The sequence below is a fragment of the Vicugna pacos genome, chromosome 7 (genome assembly GCF_048564905.1).
Source record: "Vicugna pacos chromosome 7, VicPac4, whole genome shotgun sequence".
In the NCBI taxonomy this organism is placed as follows: domain Eukaryota; kingdom Metazoa; phylum Chordata; class Mammalia; order Artiodactyla; family Camelidae; genus Vicugna; species Vicugna pacos.
In genome coordinates this window covers 45,889,705-45,910,225 of record NC_132993.1, presented here as the reverse complement: position 1 = coordinate 45,910,225, position 20,521 = coordinate 45,889,705, and the positions used below count along the sequence as shown (strand labels likewise).

The following is a 20,521-nucleotide window of genomic DNA, read 5'->3' as shown; positions in this document are numbered from 1 at the left end:
TTCCTCAGAAAATCCTGTGGGATTGAGCACTAGTCACCCATTGCAGTGGTAAACCCCATAATCCTTATGTTAGCTTTCTCTTTTTCTGCTTTCCACTCCTTGATCCCTGTCTCTGGTTCCGTAAGATCACTTCCCAAATAAATTTACCTGTTTTTGAACATTTGTGTTACGCTTTGCCTTTGAGCAAGGGGCAGAATGGAGCAGGACAGTGTAGGATTTCATCATGCTTACTCAGAAGGGTGCATAATTTAAAACTCAAATTGTTTATTTTTGGAATTTTCCATTTAATATTTTTGGACTCTGGTTTACCATAGGTAACTGAAACTGGAAAGTGAAACTGTGAATAAGAGGGGACTACTGTGCACATTTTTTTTTTAGTGCACATGGAGCATTTACTAAGAGTGAGTGTATTTTAGGCCATAAAAGTCTCAATACTTTTAAGATGATTCAGATCATAAATTATGTCCTCTGACTACAACAGAAGAAGTTAGAAAACCAAGGATATCTGGGACATCTCTAAATATTTGAAAGTTATATAACATATGTCTAAATAATCCACGGGTCAAAGAAAAAAATCAAAAGCATCAAAGTACTTTTAATGGAATGAGAATGAAGACATAGTATGTGTGAGATTCCACTAAAGCAGTACTTAGAGGGAAATTTATAGCACCAAATGCCTTTATCAGAAAAGGTCTCAAATCAGTGACCTCAGCTTTCACCTTAAGGAACTAGAGAAAGAAGAGCAAATGAAACCTAAAATAGGAAAATGGAAATAATAAAGATCAGAGCAGAAATAGAAATAGAAAACAGAAAAGCAATAGAGAAAATGAATAAAACCAAAAGTTTTTTTTTTTGAGAAGACCAATAAAATTGATAAACCTCTATCTAGCTAGACTGATCAGCCAAGACAGAAAGAGTGAAAGAGTGAGAGAGAGCACATGATTCACCAATGTTAGGAACAAGAGTAGACTATAGATTCTATAGATAGTAAAAGGATTATAAGGGAATGAATTTGGCAGCTTAGATGAAATGGATAAATTCCTTGAAAGACATAAACTATGAAGCTTATCCAATAAAAAATAATAGATGATTAGCCCTGTGTCTATTATATGCTGATTAGCCTGTATATCAACTAAGGAGACTGAATTTGTAGTTAATATTTTTCCCACAAAGAAAATTCCAGACCCAGATGGCTGCACGGTCAATTTTACCAAATATTTAAGGAACAAAGATTACCAATTCTATAGAGACTTTTCCAGAAAATTGAAATTAGGAATTCTTTACAACTAATTCTGTGTGGCCAACATTGCTCTGATATCAAAACCAATTAAAAACATTATAATAAAAGGAAATTTCTGACTAGTATCCCTCTTGAACACAGATGCAAAAAATTTTAACAAATATTAATTTGCCTTAGCAAATCTAATACAAGCAGATATAAAAAAGGCTAATACATCATTACCAAGTGGGTTTTATCCAAGGATGCAGGGTGGTTTAACATTTGAAAATTAGTCAGTGTAATTCATCACTTTAGCAAACTACAAAAAAACCACTGATCATCACAATAGATGCAGGAATATTGGACAAAATTGAACAACATTCATGATAAAAACTCTCAGCAAACTAAGAATAGATTTCTTCAATCTGATAAAGGGTGTCTACTGAAAACTCACAGGTAATATCAGTGGAATAGTACTCAGCAATAAAGAGCATTGAACTATTGATATATATGACCAAATGGATGAATCTAAAAATAATTATGCTGAATGAAAGAAAACAGACAAAATATACATACTGTATGATTTCATTAACACCAAATTCTAGAAAATGCAAACTAATGTATGATGACAGAAAGCAGCAACTGTTACTTGGGGTAGATAGGGGAAGTAAAGAATTATAAATGGGCATTAGAAAAGTTTTACGGGGGTGAAGGAATGACTGTTATCTTCATGAGGATGATTTCAATGACATATGCATATGTTCACCTACCAAATGATGCACTTAATTTTTTGGAGATAGGTAATTAGGTTATGTATTTATGTATGTATGTATTTATTTATTTATTTATAATGTAGGTACTGGGGATTGAACCTAGGACCTCATGCATGCTAAGCATGTGCTCTACCACTGAACTATACCCTCCCCAAATTATGTACTTTTTAATAACTGCAGTTTATTATATACTAATTATACCTCAATCAAGCTGTTAAAAATCCATGGAGATAACTTCCAACTGTCAAGGTTTGCCAGCCACAGAGTGTAATATCTGCATATAACCAGACAGATAAACTGAATTAATCTCCTCACCTCCCCAGCCTGCCTTACTCTCATGGAAAAAATGTACAACACAAAAGATCTGATGCTAAGTTTGGACTGAGAAATGCTTGTAAAGCTACTAATCTAAAAACCACATTTTCATTTACCAATGTCATTTTCTCCTTTCTACCTTGTAAAAAAAAAGAATGCTGAGATTCTTTCAATTTGGCTGTTTTAAAATTTAAACCAGCGTGTATCGATTAGGAAAGGCCACATCTTCTGTCAGTATTTGAAGCCCTATTAAAAGTGGCCATTAGTCCGCAGGTGCAGGAAATACTCCCCGTAAGTCTTGCGCGCGCAGCCTCTGTGCGTTGCTTTCCGCGTGCATCGCCCCACCCCGCAGGCCTCGCCCTAGGTAGGTCCTCGGCGGTCACGTGAACGAGGAAGCTGCTCACGCCAAGCCAGGGTGATGGCGCAGCAACAAGCGCGCAAGCGCAGTGTGGAGCCCGAGCGGAGGAGGCCCGCAGGGTAAGTCTCTGCACGTGCGCGACGCCGGGCTGACGGAGAGCCACAGTGGCGGCGCGGAGGCCTGAGGACCCAGCTGTGGGGTCTGGGGTCGCTTTTCTAGAACTTCTATGGCAGAAAGCGTGAGGTCAGTAGTAGTACGTTTGGTAGGTTCATTGGTGGCTGCTTCAAGGACTGTATTTTCACCCCTGGTTGTGTTTAGGTCTACAAGTAAGGGCGAGGCCCAGTTCCGGGCCTTCTTGTCTCCGAGCCTCTCGGCCTGCCTGCCCGCTTCTGATGGTGACGGGGACCCCAGTTTCTGACTGGTACCGGGAGGCAAAACCGCCTTGCAGATACCTGGGCCTTGCGTGTTCTGGGTGAAGACGGGGACGTGTAGGCCTCTTGTAGGGTGGTATTCCCTCTTTCCGCAAATTCTGTGCCATTTGAACTTCGAAATCCCTCATGAAATAGGTGTCAAGGAGCGATGTGAACTCGCTCTTTCCAAATTCTCGATGTGAATTGAAGTTTTGGAAGTGCCGTGTGGTAATCCAGGTTTGCAGAAAGTGGATGCCGCGTCAGTTCCTTCAGAATCATTGCAGAAAAGTCTTTTTGACCCCTTTGAAAATAAGATTTTAAAGTTGTTCTAGTAATGGCTTTTTAAATGGTGTGGTACAGTTTCCAAAACAAACATTTTAATTTTTACTAAGTTTAAGTCGATGTCTTCCCGAGGAATATAGTAGCCCTGAACAGATTCCAACTTTGGATTTACAACTTTTTGCTCAATTTAAAATTACTTTTGGCCAGTAATCGAGGAAGGATCCTTGTTTTCAAGATATTATGATGTTACCGAGTGAAAAAAAAATTAAGTTGTTACAAAAATCAGAATAAAGTTTAAAAAATTTTTATGATACCCCCTCCCCCCATGACAAAGTATTAACTTCTTTCATAGTTCAGAGAGCATTTGGAGCTTTTGGTGTAGTGATGTTCTTAGTCAGCTTTTAAAGTTCTTTAAAAAATCTGTTATTTTCAATCTCCTTCAAAGAGCTAACGGTGATGCGTGTGAAGTGCAATGTTCTAGTGTATTAAGGATAAAATTATAAACTAGTAGACTTTTATTTTGAAATATTTTGCAGCTGGGAAAGCATATTATATAGTGAAAATTATTTTTGAAGCTATAGGTAAAATTTGATTCATTTTGCAGTTTTTAAATGTAAGATATCTTTAAAAGCAAAAACCACTATGCCTTTTAAATAGAATTGATATTTTTATTTAAAGATTAAATATCAGCCTGAAGCATTTGTTTTATATGTATTTGTACTTTTTATTTAAATCGTCGAAGTCCTACTCTTGGAGGGGCATCAGTTCTTTTAAAGGAATATGCATATTGTTTTGAAGTATTCATGCAACAGATCAAAATGTGCGTAAATTATACACTTCAACGTAAATTTGTAAAAGTTTGGTTGAAGATAATTTCAAAGACAGATATTGCATGTGATGAAATAGCAAAATACAGTATACTAGGAACAAAATAATTACTGAAGAAAATATCTGAGATCGTCTTGTAGTATAGAGTTTGAATTTTGATAACTTTATTTAGAACAAAACATACTGGAGAAATTTGAACATTAAATGCTTTAGTCTTTATTCACTGTTAATGGACAGATTAATAGAACCTAATTCAATCTATTGAATTGTTTCAGTTTTTCAGGAATTGTCCAAATGGATGAAAATACACATTACAATAAAGGTACTGACACTAAAAATTATTTTTGGTTGTAAAGAGCTAGGTAATCTTGATTAATTTCTAACTTTGTTTGCATTATGATTTGTTTTTAGTTGAAGATGTGGTTGGAAGTCATGTGGAAGATGCAGTAACATTTTGGGCCCAGGTAAATAGTAGCCTGGTTGATTTCCTCTCCCACCCCTCCCTCCATTAACTTAGGTCCTCCTCAACAAAAAGAAAAATTAGAAACCCTCTGATGTGTATATATCATTGTTATTCTCAGTGTTTAATTTTTATTAAATGTTATTTATCATAGGGCATTCTTCGAAGATGAATGACCACAGCTGGGACTTAATGCCTGAATTATGAATAGTAGGCTCATAATAACACTGAGTTAAAATTAAGAACAGCAAGATTGCAATTGTGGTTCAGAATTACACTCAATTTAACACCAGCAATCTAGACTGAATAAATTACTGAAGATTCTGAGGAAACTGTTGTATTTGTGAAGTTACAGCCCCATCTAGGGGTCTCTGCTAAGATTGTTTCTTAAGAGATTAAGTTTTAAAATCTCAATCATTTTTTCTGTTGGCTTAATTTTGAATTTGAGATACAGTATCTTTCTCACTATATAGTTGGAAGCACTAATGGAACATTTATAACTTTCTGTTGGCAGGCTTCAAGTCAGATAAGTTTACTCAGTTTTAAATACAAAGCAAAGCACCAAAGTACTATGTTCCATTATTTAAGAAAGTGAATCCCTTTAATATACACAATTACTCATTAATTTTTAATTTTGTGAGCTACACATGTTATGAGAGGGAAGGGAATAACATTTCTCTATACTTCTACAGCATGAAATCTTTTTGTGGGGGTGGAGTGAATTAGCAATGTGGGAAATAGAAATTTACATAGAAATACAAATTTATGGTTATAAAAATCCTATTTCTATATAGAAAGGTTATAGAAGAATATGGATAACTCAAAGTTCTTAAATCTATATTTAAGAAAATGTAGAAGGATGGTTTTCGTAAAAAATTTTCCTCAAATGTACATCTCTGTTTATGCACATATTATATAAAGGGTGCCCACATGTTCTGATTTTAGCCCTCATTGTCTCTGCATTAATGGTACCTGTGTTCCTCTCAACAGTGTCCAAGTTTGGATGATAAATGATATTTTTAAGCTTGCTATATAGGAACAACATTTATTAGCTTGAAGAAGAGTTTCTAGACCAGCACTTTCTGGTAGAAATATAATGCAAGCCACATAAGTAATTTAAAATTTAGCAGACACATTAAAAAACTGAAAAGAAACAGGTGAAATCAATTTTAGTAAATACATTTTATTTAATTCAGCATATCCAAACTATTTCAAAATGTAATCAACACAAATATGTTAACAAGATGTTTTATTTTCCTTTTTTTATACTAAGTTATCAAAATCTGGTGTATATTTTAGACTAGCATGTCTTAAATCACACTGGCCACGTTTTGAGTAAGTATTGGCTATTGGTCAGTGCAGCTGCAATTTTTATTGACTTTTATGTGAAGCTATTGCTTGAATTTGGAGCTATGGTTTAAACCAGGAGTCAGCAAACTTTTTCTGTAAGATGTTGGATAGTAAATATTTTAAGGTTTGTGGGTTATATAGTCTCTGTTGCGACTGTTCAACTCTACAGAAGCTGCCGTGGTAGTGCAAAGGCAGCCATAGACAGTACATAACAAACAGCCGTGATCCATTAACATTTTATTTACCAAAACAAGCGGCAGAGCCCATAATTTGCCAGCCTCTGATTTCAGCCGTGAAGTTGAGGCCCCTTAGAAATTTAAACACATTTTAAAAAGTGAGGAAACATGTCTTAAGTGGATGAAAAGATTAAGAGTTAAAACTACCAAGGCATCCATATGAATCAAATGATTTTTTTTGAGAAGCAAATTGTTTGCACACGTATGTGCAAATCCATACTAGAGACAGGCCCTGTGTGTGCCCCTTTGATGGCTGTAATAAGAAGTTTGCTCAGACGACTAACCTGAAATCTCACATCTTAACACATGCTGAGGCCAAAAACAAGAAGAGAGATAAGACCCTTCTCAACCTCAGAAAGCATCTTCCAGGAGTATGATTGGGGATAAATACACCTCTCCTTTGTATATTTTTTCTAGGAAAGATTTTTTAAAATGAGCGCTACACATTTAAGGGACAGATTTTGATAAGTAAAAATTAAAAGAAAACATCAGTAAGATGACATTGCTAAGATGCTCTGTCTTGCTCTATATTCTTATTTCAGAAACATGGTGTTTTTGTAAAATGTGGTCCCAACAAGAGGGCAATTTGTGAACTTTGCATCAAGAGATAGTTCTTTATACAACAGTGCTAAAATTGGGACTTCTTTTCATATTCTTATAAATATGAAGCTCACCTGTTGCTTACTATTTAAAAAATTTTGTTTTCGTAGTGTACATACTGTATACTTTTTGGGGATATGCTTAGTAATGGTACGCATGATTTTCTGGAGGTTGATAACTTTACTTGCAGTAGATTTTCTTTAAAAGAGTGGGAAGTTACATGCATACTTCAGAAATATTTTCCTTAAAAATATTTTCCTTTAAAGAAAAGTTATATAGGTTTTGTTTGTTATTAATTTTGACTATTCTTTGATGTTAACACATTTTGTATAATTGTATCATATAGCTGTATTGTATCAGATAGTATCAAAATTAGATGTATTTAGTAGTGTTAGTCAGTTTAAACCCATTTTAGTCACTTTTTTTTCCCTGAAAAATACTGCCAGATGCTGGTGTTCAGTGTAATTTCCCTGCCTGTTCAGTTATAGAAGGTGATGCTCAGTTATAGAATGTATCAAACCTTTTAACACCTGATTTGTACATCCTGTGTAACAGAAAGGGCAACAATTAAATAGCAATCCTACAGAAAGATTATGGCAAGGAAAAAAAAGAAGCAAATTGTATTGGAATGGGCTGTTGAAGAAGAGTAAATAGGGATTTAGAAATATGTGGAGGCAGGTCAAGATGAAGATCTGCTCACATATATTCTGTTTTTCTGCCACTGTGGATTTCTGCCATTGAAGCCACTTATGTGAGAACCCTTCAGAATTTTTGGTAGGTCTAGTTTGATGGGTGGCAGCTGAAGAATCTAAATATTTGACCTCCACCTTTATTTGAAAAAAAGAGCTTCCATTTTTGCTAGTCCATATACCTACAAAATCTAAGTATGTAGAATATTTTGATGTATTTTGAACTCCTTTATTTAGCTAATTTCAGAGGTTTAGGTTTATTCACAAAAGCTGTTGCTTTTTTTTCTTTTGATCTTTTTGTGGGGGGAGGTAATTAGATTTGCATATTTACTTTTGATGGAGGTACTGGGATTGAACCCAGGACCTTGTGCATGCTAAGCACACACTCTACCACTGAGCTATACCCTCCTCCCCATAAAAGCTGCTTTTGATGTGTCTTGGGATCAGTTTAAATTTGCTTCCCCTTTTTACTGTATATTGGTACTGATAATCATCATGATGTCCTTTGAACTGTTATTTCAGTTTATTTTCAGTTGTCAGAGATAATCATGTTTTTTCTAACCTTATTAAATGTTTTATTGATAATTTTTAAAGAACGTATATATATTTAACTGTTTATTTTGAAATAACATTAAGACTTACAGGGAAGTTGTAAAATTACTTTCTTTATATCCTCCCAAACTTTCCTTGATGGTAGCATTTTACATAACCATAGTACAGTGGTGAAAGCCAGGAAATTAACGTTAGTACAGTGCTATTAACTCTTAAAAATTTTTTTTTTTATTTTACCAGTTTTTTTCTTTCTTTCCTTTCTTTCTTTCTTTCTTCCTTTCTTTTTGTTTCTATTCCAGGATCTAGTTCAGGATCCCACATTATATATAGTTGTTGTGTATCCTTAGTCTCCTCCAACCTTTGGTAGTTCCTTTGTACTTACCTTTCATGATTTTGATATTTTTGATGAGTACTGGTCAGTTATTTTATAGAGTATCCCTCAGTTTGGATTTGTGTATGATTTCTCTTAAATGAATTGGTGGTAATACTATGGAAGTGATGTCCTGAAAGTACATCATGTTGGGGATTTATGATGTTGATCTATTTCATTATTGATGATGTTAACCTTGATCTGCTTGGTTAAGATGGTAACTGCTGGGTTTCTTAACTGTAAAGTTACTGTTTTTCCTTTGGTAAGTAATGTTTTAGAGGGAGATACATTGAGGCTATCTAATCTTGTTTCTCTTAAACTTTTTATCCACAAATTTCATTATTTATTACTGTGGCATTTGCCTGATGATGATTTTCTATTTTCCTCATTCCTTCTACATTTCTTAATCAGAATTCCTCTGTAAGGAAGAACTGTCTTGTCTCTGCCATTTATTTATTTATTTATTCAATTATTCATATTAATATAAACCCATGGATATTTATTCCATGGGTTATAATGTAGTACTATTATTATTTATTTTGTTGTTTAAATTGTTCGAGCTTTGGCCATTAGGAGATTATTAATACTGGCACTGTATCCTTTAAACATACATCTGTTCTTTTTTGAGTATTTCTTTATTTTCTGTCACTACCAGATGTTCCAGGATCATCTTTTATTTCTCTGTCATAGCCCTGGAATTAGCCACTCTCTGAAGAGCTCTTATTCCTTTTATTGGAGAATGGTATTTAGAAATCAAGATTTGAGTACTATGTGTGCTTATTACTAAGACATATATATACACACATGAATTCGTGCTGGTAACTTCCAGTTGTAATCTAACACTGCCAGGTTCATTCTAGCCTTCCTTCTTTATTTGTAATTTATTTCCTCTCTGCTTTTATTATCTACTGTATGTTTATTTATTTGTTCAATCCTAGGATACACCTAAGGTAGTTTCAAAATTGTTAACCCGTGCTCCTCTGAGAAATTAATTTACTAACTAGAGTGCAATATTTATGTACAGAGGAGCCTATACATTTGGAAATTGTTTTTACATCTGTTTCCTTTTCACAACAAATATGTAAGAATACCCATATCATTTAACCAAAATACGGGAACTATTTTAAGCAATCAGAATTTGATCTGAAGTAAAATCTAGACAGTTGTTTAAAGTTACCTCTTCATATGATACTAATAATACTTGCTATCTTAGTTTGAATTCCACGTAATTTGAATTCTCTGGGAAGTAAAAATTTTCTATAGCTTAGTTCCATTTCTTATAAAGAACTCATTTAAATTATGAAAAAATTAATGATATAAAAATTGATTTAATTTCTAATGCTTCAGAATCCTTTAAGTATTATGCTTGGTAGAACCCTCATTTGCATAATGCTGTCAAATAATATTTTACTGAATCTTACACCGTATCTCTTCTTCCTTCTAGAGTATCAATAGAAATAAGGATATTATGAAGATTAGTTGTTCACTCTCTGAAGTTTGTCCTCATGCCAATTCAGTTTTTGGGACCCTTGATCCAAAGAAGGTGAGCTGTATTCTTGGGTATAATTATTCCATCTTCCCTATTAGCTTTCCTGTGTCTAAGATTTTACAGTTTTTGGAATTTTTGATATATTTGAAAGAAAGAGGCAAGTTTTAAAAATTTGTATAAACTACAGTCATGATAAATTTATTCTTTCACAAATACTTATGAACTATCTGCTATATACCAGGCACTGTGTTTAAGTATTGAATATACAGTGGTGAACAAAATAGAATCCTTGCCTTTGACATTGATTCACAGAAAATTTGTAAGAGATATATTTATGGGGAATAGTTGGATGATACATATATATATTTTTAATTGATGTATAACTTACAGTAAAATGTATACCTCTTGATGAATTTTGACATTTGTATGCTTCTATGTAATTACCACCCAGATCAAGATACAGTTCTGTCACCCCAGAAATTTCCCTCAGGCCCCTTCTCAGGCAGTTCTTGATCAGTAGTTTTCCTAACAGAGGTAATCATTATTCTGATTTCAATCATCATAGGTTCATTTGCCTGTCCTTAAATTATATAATATGTACTCTTTTGTGTATGTCTGACTTCTTTTGTTCAACATAATTTCTGAGATTTAGCCACATTATTGTGTGTATTGGTAGTTTGCTCATTGTATAAATATACTAAAATTTATCTGTTCTCCTTTGATGGGCATTTGGATTGCTTGTAGCTTTTGGCTACTGTGAATGAAACTGCTATGAAATCCTTATACAAGCCTCCTGCTGGATGCTTTAACTTACTTCTTTTGCACATATATCTAGGAGTAAAATTGCTGAGTTATAGGGTAGGCATGTTTCACTTTAGTAGGTACTGGCCAATCAGTTTAGCAGAAGTATTGAACCAGTTTTGCATCCTTACCAGCAAAGTATGAGAATTCCAGTTCCTCCATGTCCTCACCAACCGTTTGTATTGTCAGTCTTTCTAATTTTACCCATTCTGGTGGGTGTGTAATGTTGTGATTTTTATTTTATTTTCCTGATGAGTACTGAGCTTGAGCATGCCTTTCAAGTTTTATTAGCCATTTGGATATCCTCTTTTGTGAAGTACCTATTTAGATCTTTTTCTAGTTTTTAAGGTTGTCTTGATTGATTTGTAGGAAGTTCTAGACAGTCAACCCTCCATACTCATGGGTTCTGCATTTGTGGATTCAACCAACTGCGTATCAAAAACATTCCCCCCAAATTCCAGAAAGTTCCAAAAAGCAAAACTTGAAATTTGCCATGTACCAACATCTATTTACATAGCGTTTACATTGTATTAAGGATTACAAGTAATCTAGAGATGATTTAAAGTATACGGGAGGATGTGTGTAAATTATATTGCAAATACTGCACCATTTTATGTAAGGGACTTGCACATCCTTGGATTTTGATATCCAGAGGGGTTCCTGGAACCAATCCCTTAGGAATACTGAGGGACAGCTTGCATATATTCTTTATATGTTCTGGCTATGAGTCCTTTATCTTATATGTGTACTGCCAGTGTCTTCCCCCAGTCTGTGGTTCCCTACTCACTTTCTTGACAACATTTGAAGTCTTATTTTGGTTTCCTTTTTGGTTTGTGGTTCTGTTTCCTAGTTAAGAACTCTTTACTTACCCCAAGTCATGACTATATTCTCCAAATTTTATTTTCCCCTGGAAGCTTTTGCCTTTTGCATTTAGGGCTATAGTTACCTTCAGTAAATTTTTGGTTGTAATGTGAAGTAGAGGTCAAATTTAATTATTTTCCATATGGATATCCAATTATGTCAGCACCATTTATTGAAATGACAATTCTTTCTTTGTTGAATTGTGTTGGAATCTTTGCTTTAAATCAGGTGACTATATGAGTGTTAACCATCTTTTTCAAAGGAATAAATGCCTGTAGTCTTGGATGCATCAATTTCTCTACCAAGAATTTGCCCTTTGGACATTTAAGTACACAAAGATATTTGTACAAAGGTACTAATTGTAGCATTACTTGTAAGAGACAAAAGTGAAGATTAACTAAATGTCCTTTAATACATTATAATAAGTAGTAATAATAATGATAGCTAGCATTTGAATCTTACCCTTTTTGAGGCAGTGTTCTAAGCACTTTGCGTGTACTAACTCATTTAATCCTCACAGCAACCCTGTGAGGCAGATGTTATAGGTTTTATAGGGTTTTTTTTTTTTTTTTAAAGAAATTGAGACACAGCTAGGGTAACTATGAAAGTCACCAGTTAGTTCATGGCAGATCAAATATTTAAACTCACAGCTCACTTTCTTAACTGTTACCATATATTGGAATAATTAATGAATTGTGGTAGATCCTTATTTTGGAATATTAAGTTATCATCTTGGGGGCTGATAATTAGGGTAAGGCAAGTGCAGAATTTAAGGAGGTACTTACACAAGCGCAGGGTTGGTACCTCAGATTGAGTGCCTCTGAATCTTGTGTCCTGGGTGCCTTGCTTGTCTTAACCTAATTCCAAGCCTGGTTATTTAAATGAGGGAGATAGAGCTCTGTATTTTGAGGAATTTGGGTGCAAAATAGTGTATTTAAAATGAGCATACTTGTGTAAATAAAAAAGCATAAATCCTTGCGTCCTGTGAAATTCGTGTAAATGTAAAATTATTTGCAGGAGGTGCATGTTAAAGACTGTTGAAAAGGAAGTCTTACTCTACCTCTTTTGATGTACTTTGATTTTCTTTTAGTAATGTGCCTTTATTTAGTTTTATTTAAAAATAATTATAAAACCCCAATGGCATATATAAAAATGTGTAAAAAGTAGAAATTTAGAAGAAAAGGAGGAATGTAGCTTGGAGCTAGCCTTAGAATGGTAAGGTAATGCAATTTATGAAGTTTTTAGTTTTTTTTTTTTTTAAATCCTTGTAGTCTATGACTATGTTTAATAGTGTTATAAATTAAGATGTACTTGTTTTTCTTCTTTTGAATGCAAAATAAATTACTTGATTTACAAAAAATTCACACTGTTTCCATAGAGACTTCTCATTATTGCTTAGCTGCTCTGATTATCCATGAATGGATTATACTTTGTAAATTTTCCTTAGTGATTGAATGGTTCTCTCTTTCTTACCATGTAGCCAGGATGTGGGGTCTGAATTGTGGAGTTGTGGGAGGAAATTGGGACCAGGCCCAGTGGGGGTGAATATATAGTTTTGACTATACTCTCAAGACAAATAAATCTGTTTGGGTATGCTTTGTATTTTTGATGGTTGATGTGATTATTCATACTGACAGAGCCAAGAACTTTAGATTCCTCAGTTTGGTCAGGTCCCAGCTCTATTCCTGGATACACTTATCCCCACTTCTACCTACACTGTGTTACAGTGATATACCATTTCTGTCACCTGCCTTATATTGAATTGTTAATTATATTGGTGTATTATTACAAAGCCTTAACTAAAGATAATGTGACCCTTTGCAAAGTTTGAAATTAGATAGGACTGTTGATTATCAGCTATTTTTGCTACTAAACCTATTTGCTTGCTGAAAAATGAAGACATGGTTGGGAGAGAGTACCACGCCATTTTGTGCTCTCTCTTGCACTCCAGTTGTTGAATGTTAGCGGAGGGAGCCAGAGTTAAGTGCTAATTGAACACTCTTGTCCTTCGTAGCATTTGCTTTGTTAGATACCCATTTGTATGTCTAAATTGATTTGTACTTTGTTGCTGTGGGGAGTTAAGGATTTTTATGTTTCACTGTGTGTGTTCCTTTTGCTTTAAAATCTATGAATTTGTCCTAGTTCAGAATGATATACTTAAAGTTAATTTTAAACTCCATCGCTTAAAGCCATGCTCCTTAACCTTTGTTTTGTTATGACCTCTGAAGTGTTTTTTTTCTTTAATGGGTTTCCTCCCCATGAGATTTTTAACACCACAGATATACTGTATATCTGTCTATGTTGTCAGGTATGGTTGAAGTTTGGAGGGCTATAAACCCTATATCTAAGTTTGATATCTAAGTAATATCTAAATTTGTAATATCTTGTAATATTGTAATATCTGAATTTCTCCTCCATACTCCCAAGAACCAGTTTTCATTCCCTTGGGGGTAATATTCCCCCCATTGAGAATGTGTGATTTAAAATGGTTATCAACTTGGGGTGACTTTGTATCCTGTGCTCCTATTCCCCAGGAGACACTTGGCAATGTCTGGAAACATTTTTGATTGTCACAACTGGAGTGAGTGCTATTGGCCTTTTGTAGTTAGAGGCTAGAGGGGATATCCCCAAACATCCTATAATGTATAGAACAGAGGACAGCCCTTATCCCCCCACCAAAAAATTAGCCTGTCTCAGATGTCAGTAGTGCTGAGGTTGAGACACAGACTTAAAGTATGTAAGTTTTTCTCTTTGTTCTTTTATTAAATGTTCATTTATTTATTCACTTGTATTTATAATAACGCTGAAATCCTTATATATAAAGTAAAAAGTATAAAAGTCTTTCTTGGCTAATAGGACATAGGGATCCCGCCATGGTTGAGAATTAGACTTAAGTGGCATTTAATTGGCATGTTTATGTTTTAAGAACAATTAATTGTACAGTTATGTCATGAGACATTACAACAGCATGATTTTAAGTCTTCGATGCTTCTGCCTTTTTTTTTTTTTGAATTTTCTGTTTTTACATCTTTCCACTTCTCTCTTTTTCTTTCTTTCTTTCTTTTTTTTTATTTTGGAAAGGCAGAATAGCATAATGGACTCTGAAGTCAGTTGTCTGAATCCTGTTTCTGCTGCTTACTAGCTTATGACTAGCACATAAAAGTGAAAACAAAGTACCTGCCTCATAGGGTTGTTGTGAGAATAAAATAAATTATTATATATAAAGTGCTTATTGATGTATAGCAAATGCTTAATAAATGCTAGCCATTATTGTGATCTACAAAGTATGCTTTGACTCATTAAGATGCCAAATAATTTTACTTTCTTTTTCTCTTTGTAGATTTATGGTGGATTATTTTCTGAAGATAAATGTTGGTACAGATGCAAAGTACTGAAAATCATCAGTGATGTAAAGGCAGGAACAAGTGTTCAGTTTTCTTGCTCTGAGGAATATTTATCCTGGTTCCAAAATTTGATACTTATTTTAGCCCTTCATTGCTTATTCATAGTAGTAATAAAATCTGATTGAATGAACTTATAGATTGATTAAAACATACATTTTGTTCCCCTAAAGAACACAAAAGAACTGAATTGCTTAAAAAATCCAGGTCAGACTCAGGAATATTCTTTTGACTTTAAGTTGTCATATAGTCACCCCAGATTGTCCAAGACTAGATTATATAATTTATGGATTATTTTTGGTGGCCAATTGGTTCTTTGTACCTCAGTTCTTAATAATTATGTTTGGTTCTTGCTAAGTAATTCAAAAGTTCATTCTATTAAGATTGAGTAGGAAAAGAACATTTGATGAAGTTATCTTTTACTTAGTTGATGTGTATACTGTTAATAATGAAAATTGGTTTGCCACTTTCTCCTGTCTTGGTTAAACGTGATGAATTTTTTTTTGTATTTGGCTATTTTATTTTTTACATTTTGAACTTGCAGGAGATTTTTAAGGAAATTTGTGGAATTAGGTTTCTGAATAGCTGTTTTGGTGGCAATTGTACATTGCAGGATGTACAAAAGCATCTCTCTAGAATTTCCTTTACTGTATTTTTCTATGTCTATTTTATTGGATTTAAAATATTTCATAATATATATATATTTTGTAAATATTCTTCTTGGTGTAATGAGGAGATAAGATGAAACACTTTATATAGATACAGAATTGGAGGTAAGGGTGAATTTGATTCATTTCTGAAGGTCTATTTAATAGATGGAGTGGGTTTAATTTTTATCAGGAGATTTCATAACTTTGCCTTTCTTTTCAGATTTTATTGTTTCCAACTTGAATTTAAGAATGTTGATTGATTTTTTTAAACATCTGAGATAGGAGGATCATAGCTTCATAGATTTATGTTTGTTTAAATACTATTGTTAAAAGAATAAAAATGAGAAATGGTACTGTTAATAGTACTATTTGGTCCTAGTTGAACTAGAAATCCCTGGGATTGCATAGACTATAGATTTTCTTCATTTTGAAGATATTACTGGACCTCTCATTCCTGAATACATTTTGTCAGTTTCAGGTAAAACACTATCGTGATTTACAGGGAATTAACAGAGAGTAAATGGGCAGTTTCTTTGGAGATTTAATTCTGTATTAGTATTTCTCTCATTCTGTATTAGTTTTCCTAGTACAGTTCTGTATTAGTATTTCTCTCATTTTTTTTCCCCAGTGTCTGGTGAGGTATATTGATTATGGAAATACTGAAATTCTAAAGCGATCTGATATAGTTGAGATTCCCTTGGATCTGCAATTTTCTAGTGTTGCCAAAAAGTATAGACTTTGGGGACTACAGATTCCTTCTGGCCAAGAAGTTACCCAGTTTGATCAGGCAAGACAGTCTTTTTTAATATTTTTGTTAATGAAAGTAAAACTATATGCTTGAAATAAAACTTAAGTGTGGTTAAAATCCATTAATTTTCTTTAATATAAAAGCTTGTATAAATTCATGAAAAATATGAAATTATAGACTATTCAAAAGCAGTTATGTAATATTATATTTGTGCTCATCTTTGCTAGGTAAACATTCTTGATCAGATAAGATTGTTATATATGAGTATATATGCACTTGTATAGTAAGTGGTTTCTTCTGATGTGAAAGCTTGAGAGGATAGTCTCTTTCATGATGGAGAAAATGATGAATATAATTACTCCGTTGTCTTTTGCTTTTGAGAATGTATTTATTAAAAAAAGTGATCTTTAACCTAGCTCTGGCCATAAATATCACAGATTTTAAATTAGTGCAGTTGTAGATAATTAGATTTGATCATTTTGGCAGAGGCTCATGCTATTTAATGTCATAATTGACAGTGATGTTCTGCTAATCTAGATTTCAGTTTGTAATAATTTCTGTGAATTTTGGGTTAACAACCTAATTCTGAAAGACATCTGATAATTTCAGGAGTAGTCTTACAGGAACCCTGCCTCCTTTTAAAATCTGTGCAATAATGATGTTCTTTTGGTATCTCATACTGCTGTTGAGGAAATATTACATTGCAAAATAATCACATTTGTATTTTATTTACCAGCTCAGATAACTTAAATGAAAATGATTTAATCAGCACTAGAAGGAACAGTAAAATTTGAAAACCTTCTCTTTGCCTCTTTTTTTGTTTGTTTTTAGAATCTTCTAGGTTGTTGGGTGTAGTTTTATCTGCACTATAGTTACTTATAAAAAAAATTTCTTTGAACTGTCTCATAAACAGAGTAAAGCATAGAAATTATTGTAAAAATAAACCCTAAAATTTTGGTTTAAAATCTAAAATTTATTACTTTTTTCTTTACTATAAATGTTTTGACCAATGTAGAGGCTTGTTTTGACTTTCTTGCATGCCTAGAACTGTAGAATCTTACATTTATAGACCTTAGAATTCACCTGCTCTCACCTTATTGTTTTACAAATAAAGAAGTTGAGTTTACAACAGTTAAATGACTTAAAGTCATAAAGCTCAAGTCCATTGCTCTTCTCATAGTAAAATGATATAAAATTTATGTTGCTTGAAACAAACATGAATCAAGGGAAAAAGGTGTTTTTAAAAAAGTTAGTTTTGGAACAGAAGAAGGAAACTTCTGTTATTGAGAATGTTTTATATGCTTCATAGATTCTTAATAGGTGGTGCTATTTGTATTTGCATGCTTATGTTCAGTAAAAAGGCTATTGATTAGAGTTGAACTAATTAGCAAACTGAATGTTTTCTGGAAAAAATAGTTATTCTTGAGTGTCTCTGATTAGAAAGTCCATGTTTAGCCATTAATTCTCAAATCAAGACTCAATTGTAATTGCCTATAGGAAGTCTTTGTTAATACCCACCATTCATTCCGCTGTAGCTGTTTTGGTCAGTGTGTAAGGCATGTAGAGTTACAATTTTTTCCTCCCCTCATAAGGTGGTGAGTTTGGTAGACATAAGATTTTCTTGGTAGAGAAAAGATTTTATTCATTTTTCTATGCCTAATCTCCCTGTTTCTGCCTGTTAGGTGTTAGATGAGCATCCAGTTTATCTAGTATTTGAACGAATTAATGGATAGATAGGGATTCAGTTAAAAAAAAAAAAAGAGAGAGCCACTTCAGAGGGTGTCCTGGGCACTGAAATACCTTCAACACATTTTTAAACGAACACTTTCACACCAATGCTATATAGCATAGTTGAAATTGATACTCAAAATGGTGGTTACAAATTGCTGAAGATCAAAGGAGATTAAATTATGTCCTAAATGCCTTTTTTACTTTGAAAATTTGTATGTAGAATCAGGGAATGAAAGCTGGAGATTGAAATATAGATTTAACAGTTTAAAGGTCTTTTAACATGTCTTCTGATATATCCAGACAAGATTAGGTAGACTAAGAAAGCAAGTAATGAATAAAGCTGAATAAAGCTTCAGAATAAAGCTTACCAATTTGGAAAACAAAATGAAATGTATCTTAGAAAAGTGACATCTTTTTTTAATGATTGAAAGCTCTATTTTCTAAACCAATGACTAGATTTACTTAAAAGGTATATTTTATACCTTTTAAATAGCTAAATATGCTTAAAAATACATATCTAGCACACAGATTTAATAGCAATTATAACACTTTTCATTGTAAAGATTAAATATTAAGGCATTAAAAAAGCTAATATATGAGCTATATATTAATGATAAACTATAATATTCAAATACCCACATGTCATCTACTCTGTCTTTTTTTGTTAGAGTTTAGGAGAACTCAGATTTTATTCCAAATTTGGGTTCTGTCTTTGTGGTTATATATGATTCAGGGAGAATGTGATTGAACAATTTTGTACTAGTTGTGATTGGTGATCATAACTTAAAAAGAATTTGACTTCAGAGAAAAGTCTAGAAATCAGATTTGTGCATAAAACCTTTTATGTAAGGAGTGGTATACCTTTAGAATATTCATCTTTGGGTGATTGAAACTTTTGTAAAAAGAAGATTATTTCCAATTAAATTCATGTTGCCCAAGGACAGAGTTTCTTGAAGTGTTAAGAATTCCACACATTGCAGCAATAATTTTCAGACACTGTCACTTCCATTAAGATTGATTAGGGATGGAAGTTGTACTTGAATTTTAGGTAGACTTTCAACATTAAGGATGAAATTCAGGGTTTTTGTATGAAAGAAGTTAACTAAAAACTACATTCTGATTGGTCAAAATCTTAATCTGATGTATTTCAGTGAATTAGATTTTGAGTTTATTAGCTTTGCCTGCTTGATTTCATTTGTTGGTGATGCCTTCAGGACCATCTTTGCTTTCTGTATTGGTGTTCTTGATGAATTCAAGCCTCTCAATATGTATGTATTTTTAATTTTTATGATTTGAAAAATTTATTAAACCTGTGTTTTGGTAACGTGAAATTGTCATTTTGGCTTGTGGATTAAAAAAAATATTTTTTCTTTTGGGTAGTGATGGTTGGTTATCCTTGAGACTATATAGTTTGAATCTCTTTTGCCCTTTCAGATGCATCTTTCTAGGCCCAGGGGTTCTTAACCTGAACTTAAGACGTGTCACAGTGAAATAATTTTGTCTGTAGTTCTGTGTGTTTTATTTTATGCATTTAAAAACACTTTTCCAAGAGTTCCAGAGGGTTCATCAGACTGATAAAGGAGCTCTTGACATAGAAAAAGTTAAAAACGCCTACATAGGTTTCACTTCTACCTACTACTATGTAGGTAAAAAGTAACTATTGATAGTTTCTCCCTGTAAATATTATTTAGTTTCCTAGACCTTGAAAAATATTTTTCTCTCTCTTTTTTTAATTTAAAGGTGGCCAGCTTTTATTTTCTGGTTTTTAATGTGTTCTTTATGCTCTTGTTGTCTGGATTATCATTAGTATGATTTCCTATTTGGTTTGCTTTATTTGCATAAACTATATTGTTTTTTGAATTTACCTAGTGGGAATATAGCTAAAAATAAAGCTCCTCCCTGTAAGAGAGATATGGCCCATAAGATTAATTATATCAGGTCCCTATTCCAAGGAACCAGTAAATTTCCCTTTTAAATAAATCTAGTTATTGATGTAGAAAATAGACCCAGTAAATTTCAGAAGTACCCATTTCTGTTTCAGATTTATGCTTTATATATTCTGAGAAATGATTCATTTCCTCTCTAGTGCTGGGTGAAAATTAGGAACTTACAGAAATTTGAGAAGAGAAGAATTATCAAACTAGATCACATGAAAGTAATTTGAGGAATTTAAATTTCTAGAGGTGTAGGCAAGTTCTTATTAAAATTATATCTCAAGATATCTTCCAATTACAAATATGTTTTAGGTGTATCTTTTATCAGTGCTGTGGATGGATAATCAATAATTAAAAGTTATCTAATTACTAATGGCTTCTCCTATGCCACTTGTACAAGCATTGCTCTCTTAAACAAAATTCTATTTCAGAGGGTTTTGAATTTAGGAATTTCTAACATCTCA

General features: G+C 33.2%; 1 protein-coding gene across 4 annotated transcripts in view; it reads left to right on the top strand.

The window, feature by feature from the left end:
- Positions 1–2,738: 2,738 nt before the first annotated feature.
- STK31 (serine/threonine kinase 31) overlaps positions 2,739–20,521 on the top strand; it is a 65,596-nt gene continuing 47,813 nt past the window's right edge. The window contains exons 1-6 of one of the 4 annotated variants that reach the window (XM_072964826.1): positions 2,739–2,784; positions 4,461–4,507; positions 4,597–4,649; positions 9,887–9,985; positions 14,934–15,008; positions 16,273–16,431. In XM_072964826.1, coding sequence (XP_072820927.1) covers positions 4,480–4,507; positions 4,597–4,649; positions 9,887–9,985; positions 14,934–15,008; positions 16,273–16,431 — 414 coding nt within the window. In that variant the 5' untranslated portion in view covers positions 2,739–2,784; positions 4,461–4,479. The other 3 variants (XM_072964828.1, XM_031674114.2, XM_072964825.1) reach the window with 3 other exon arrangements.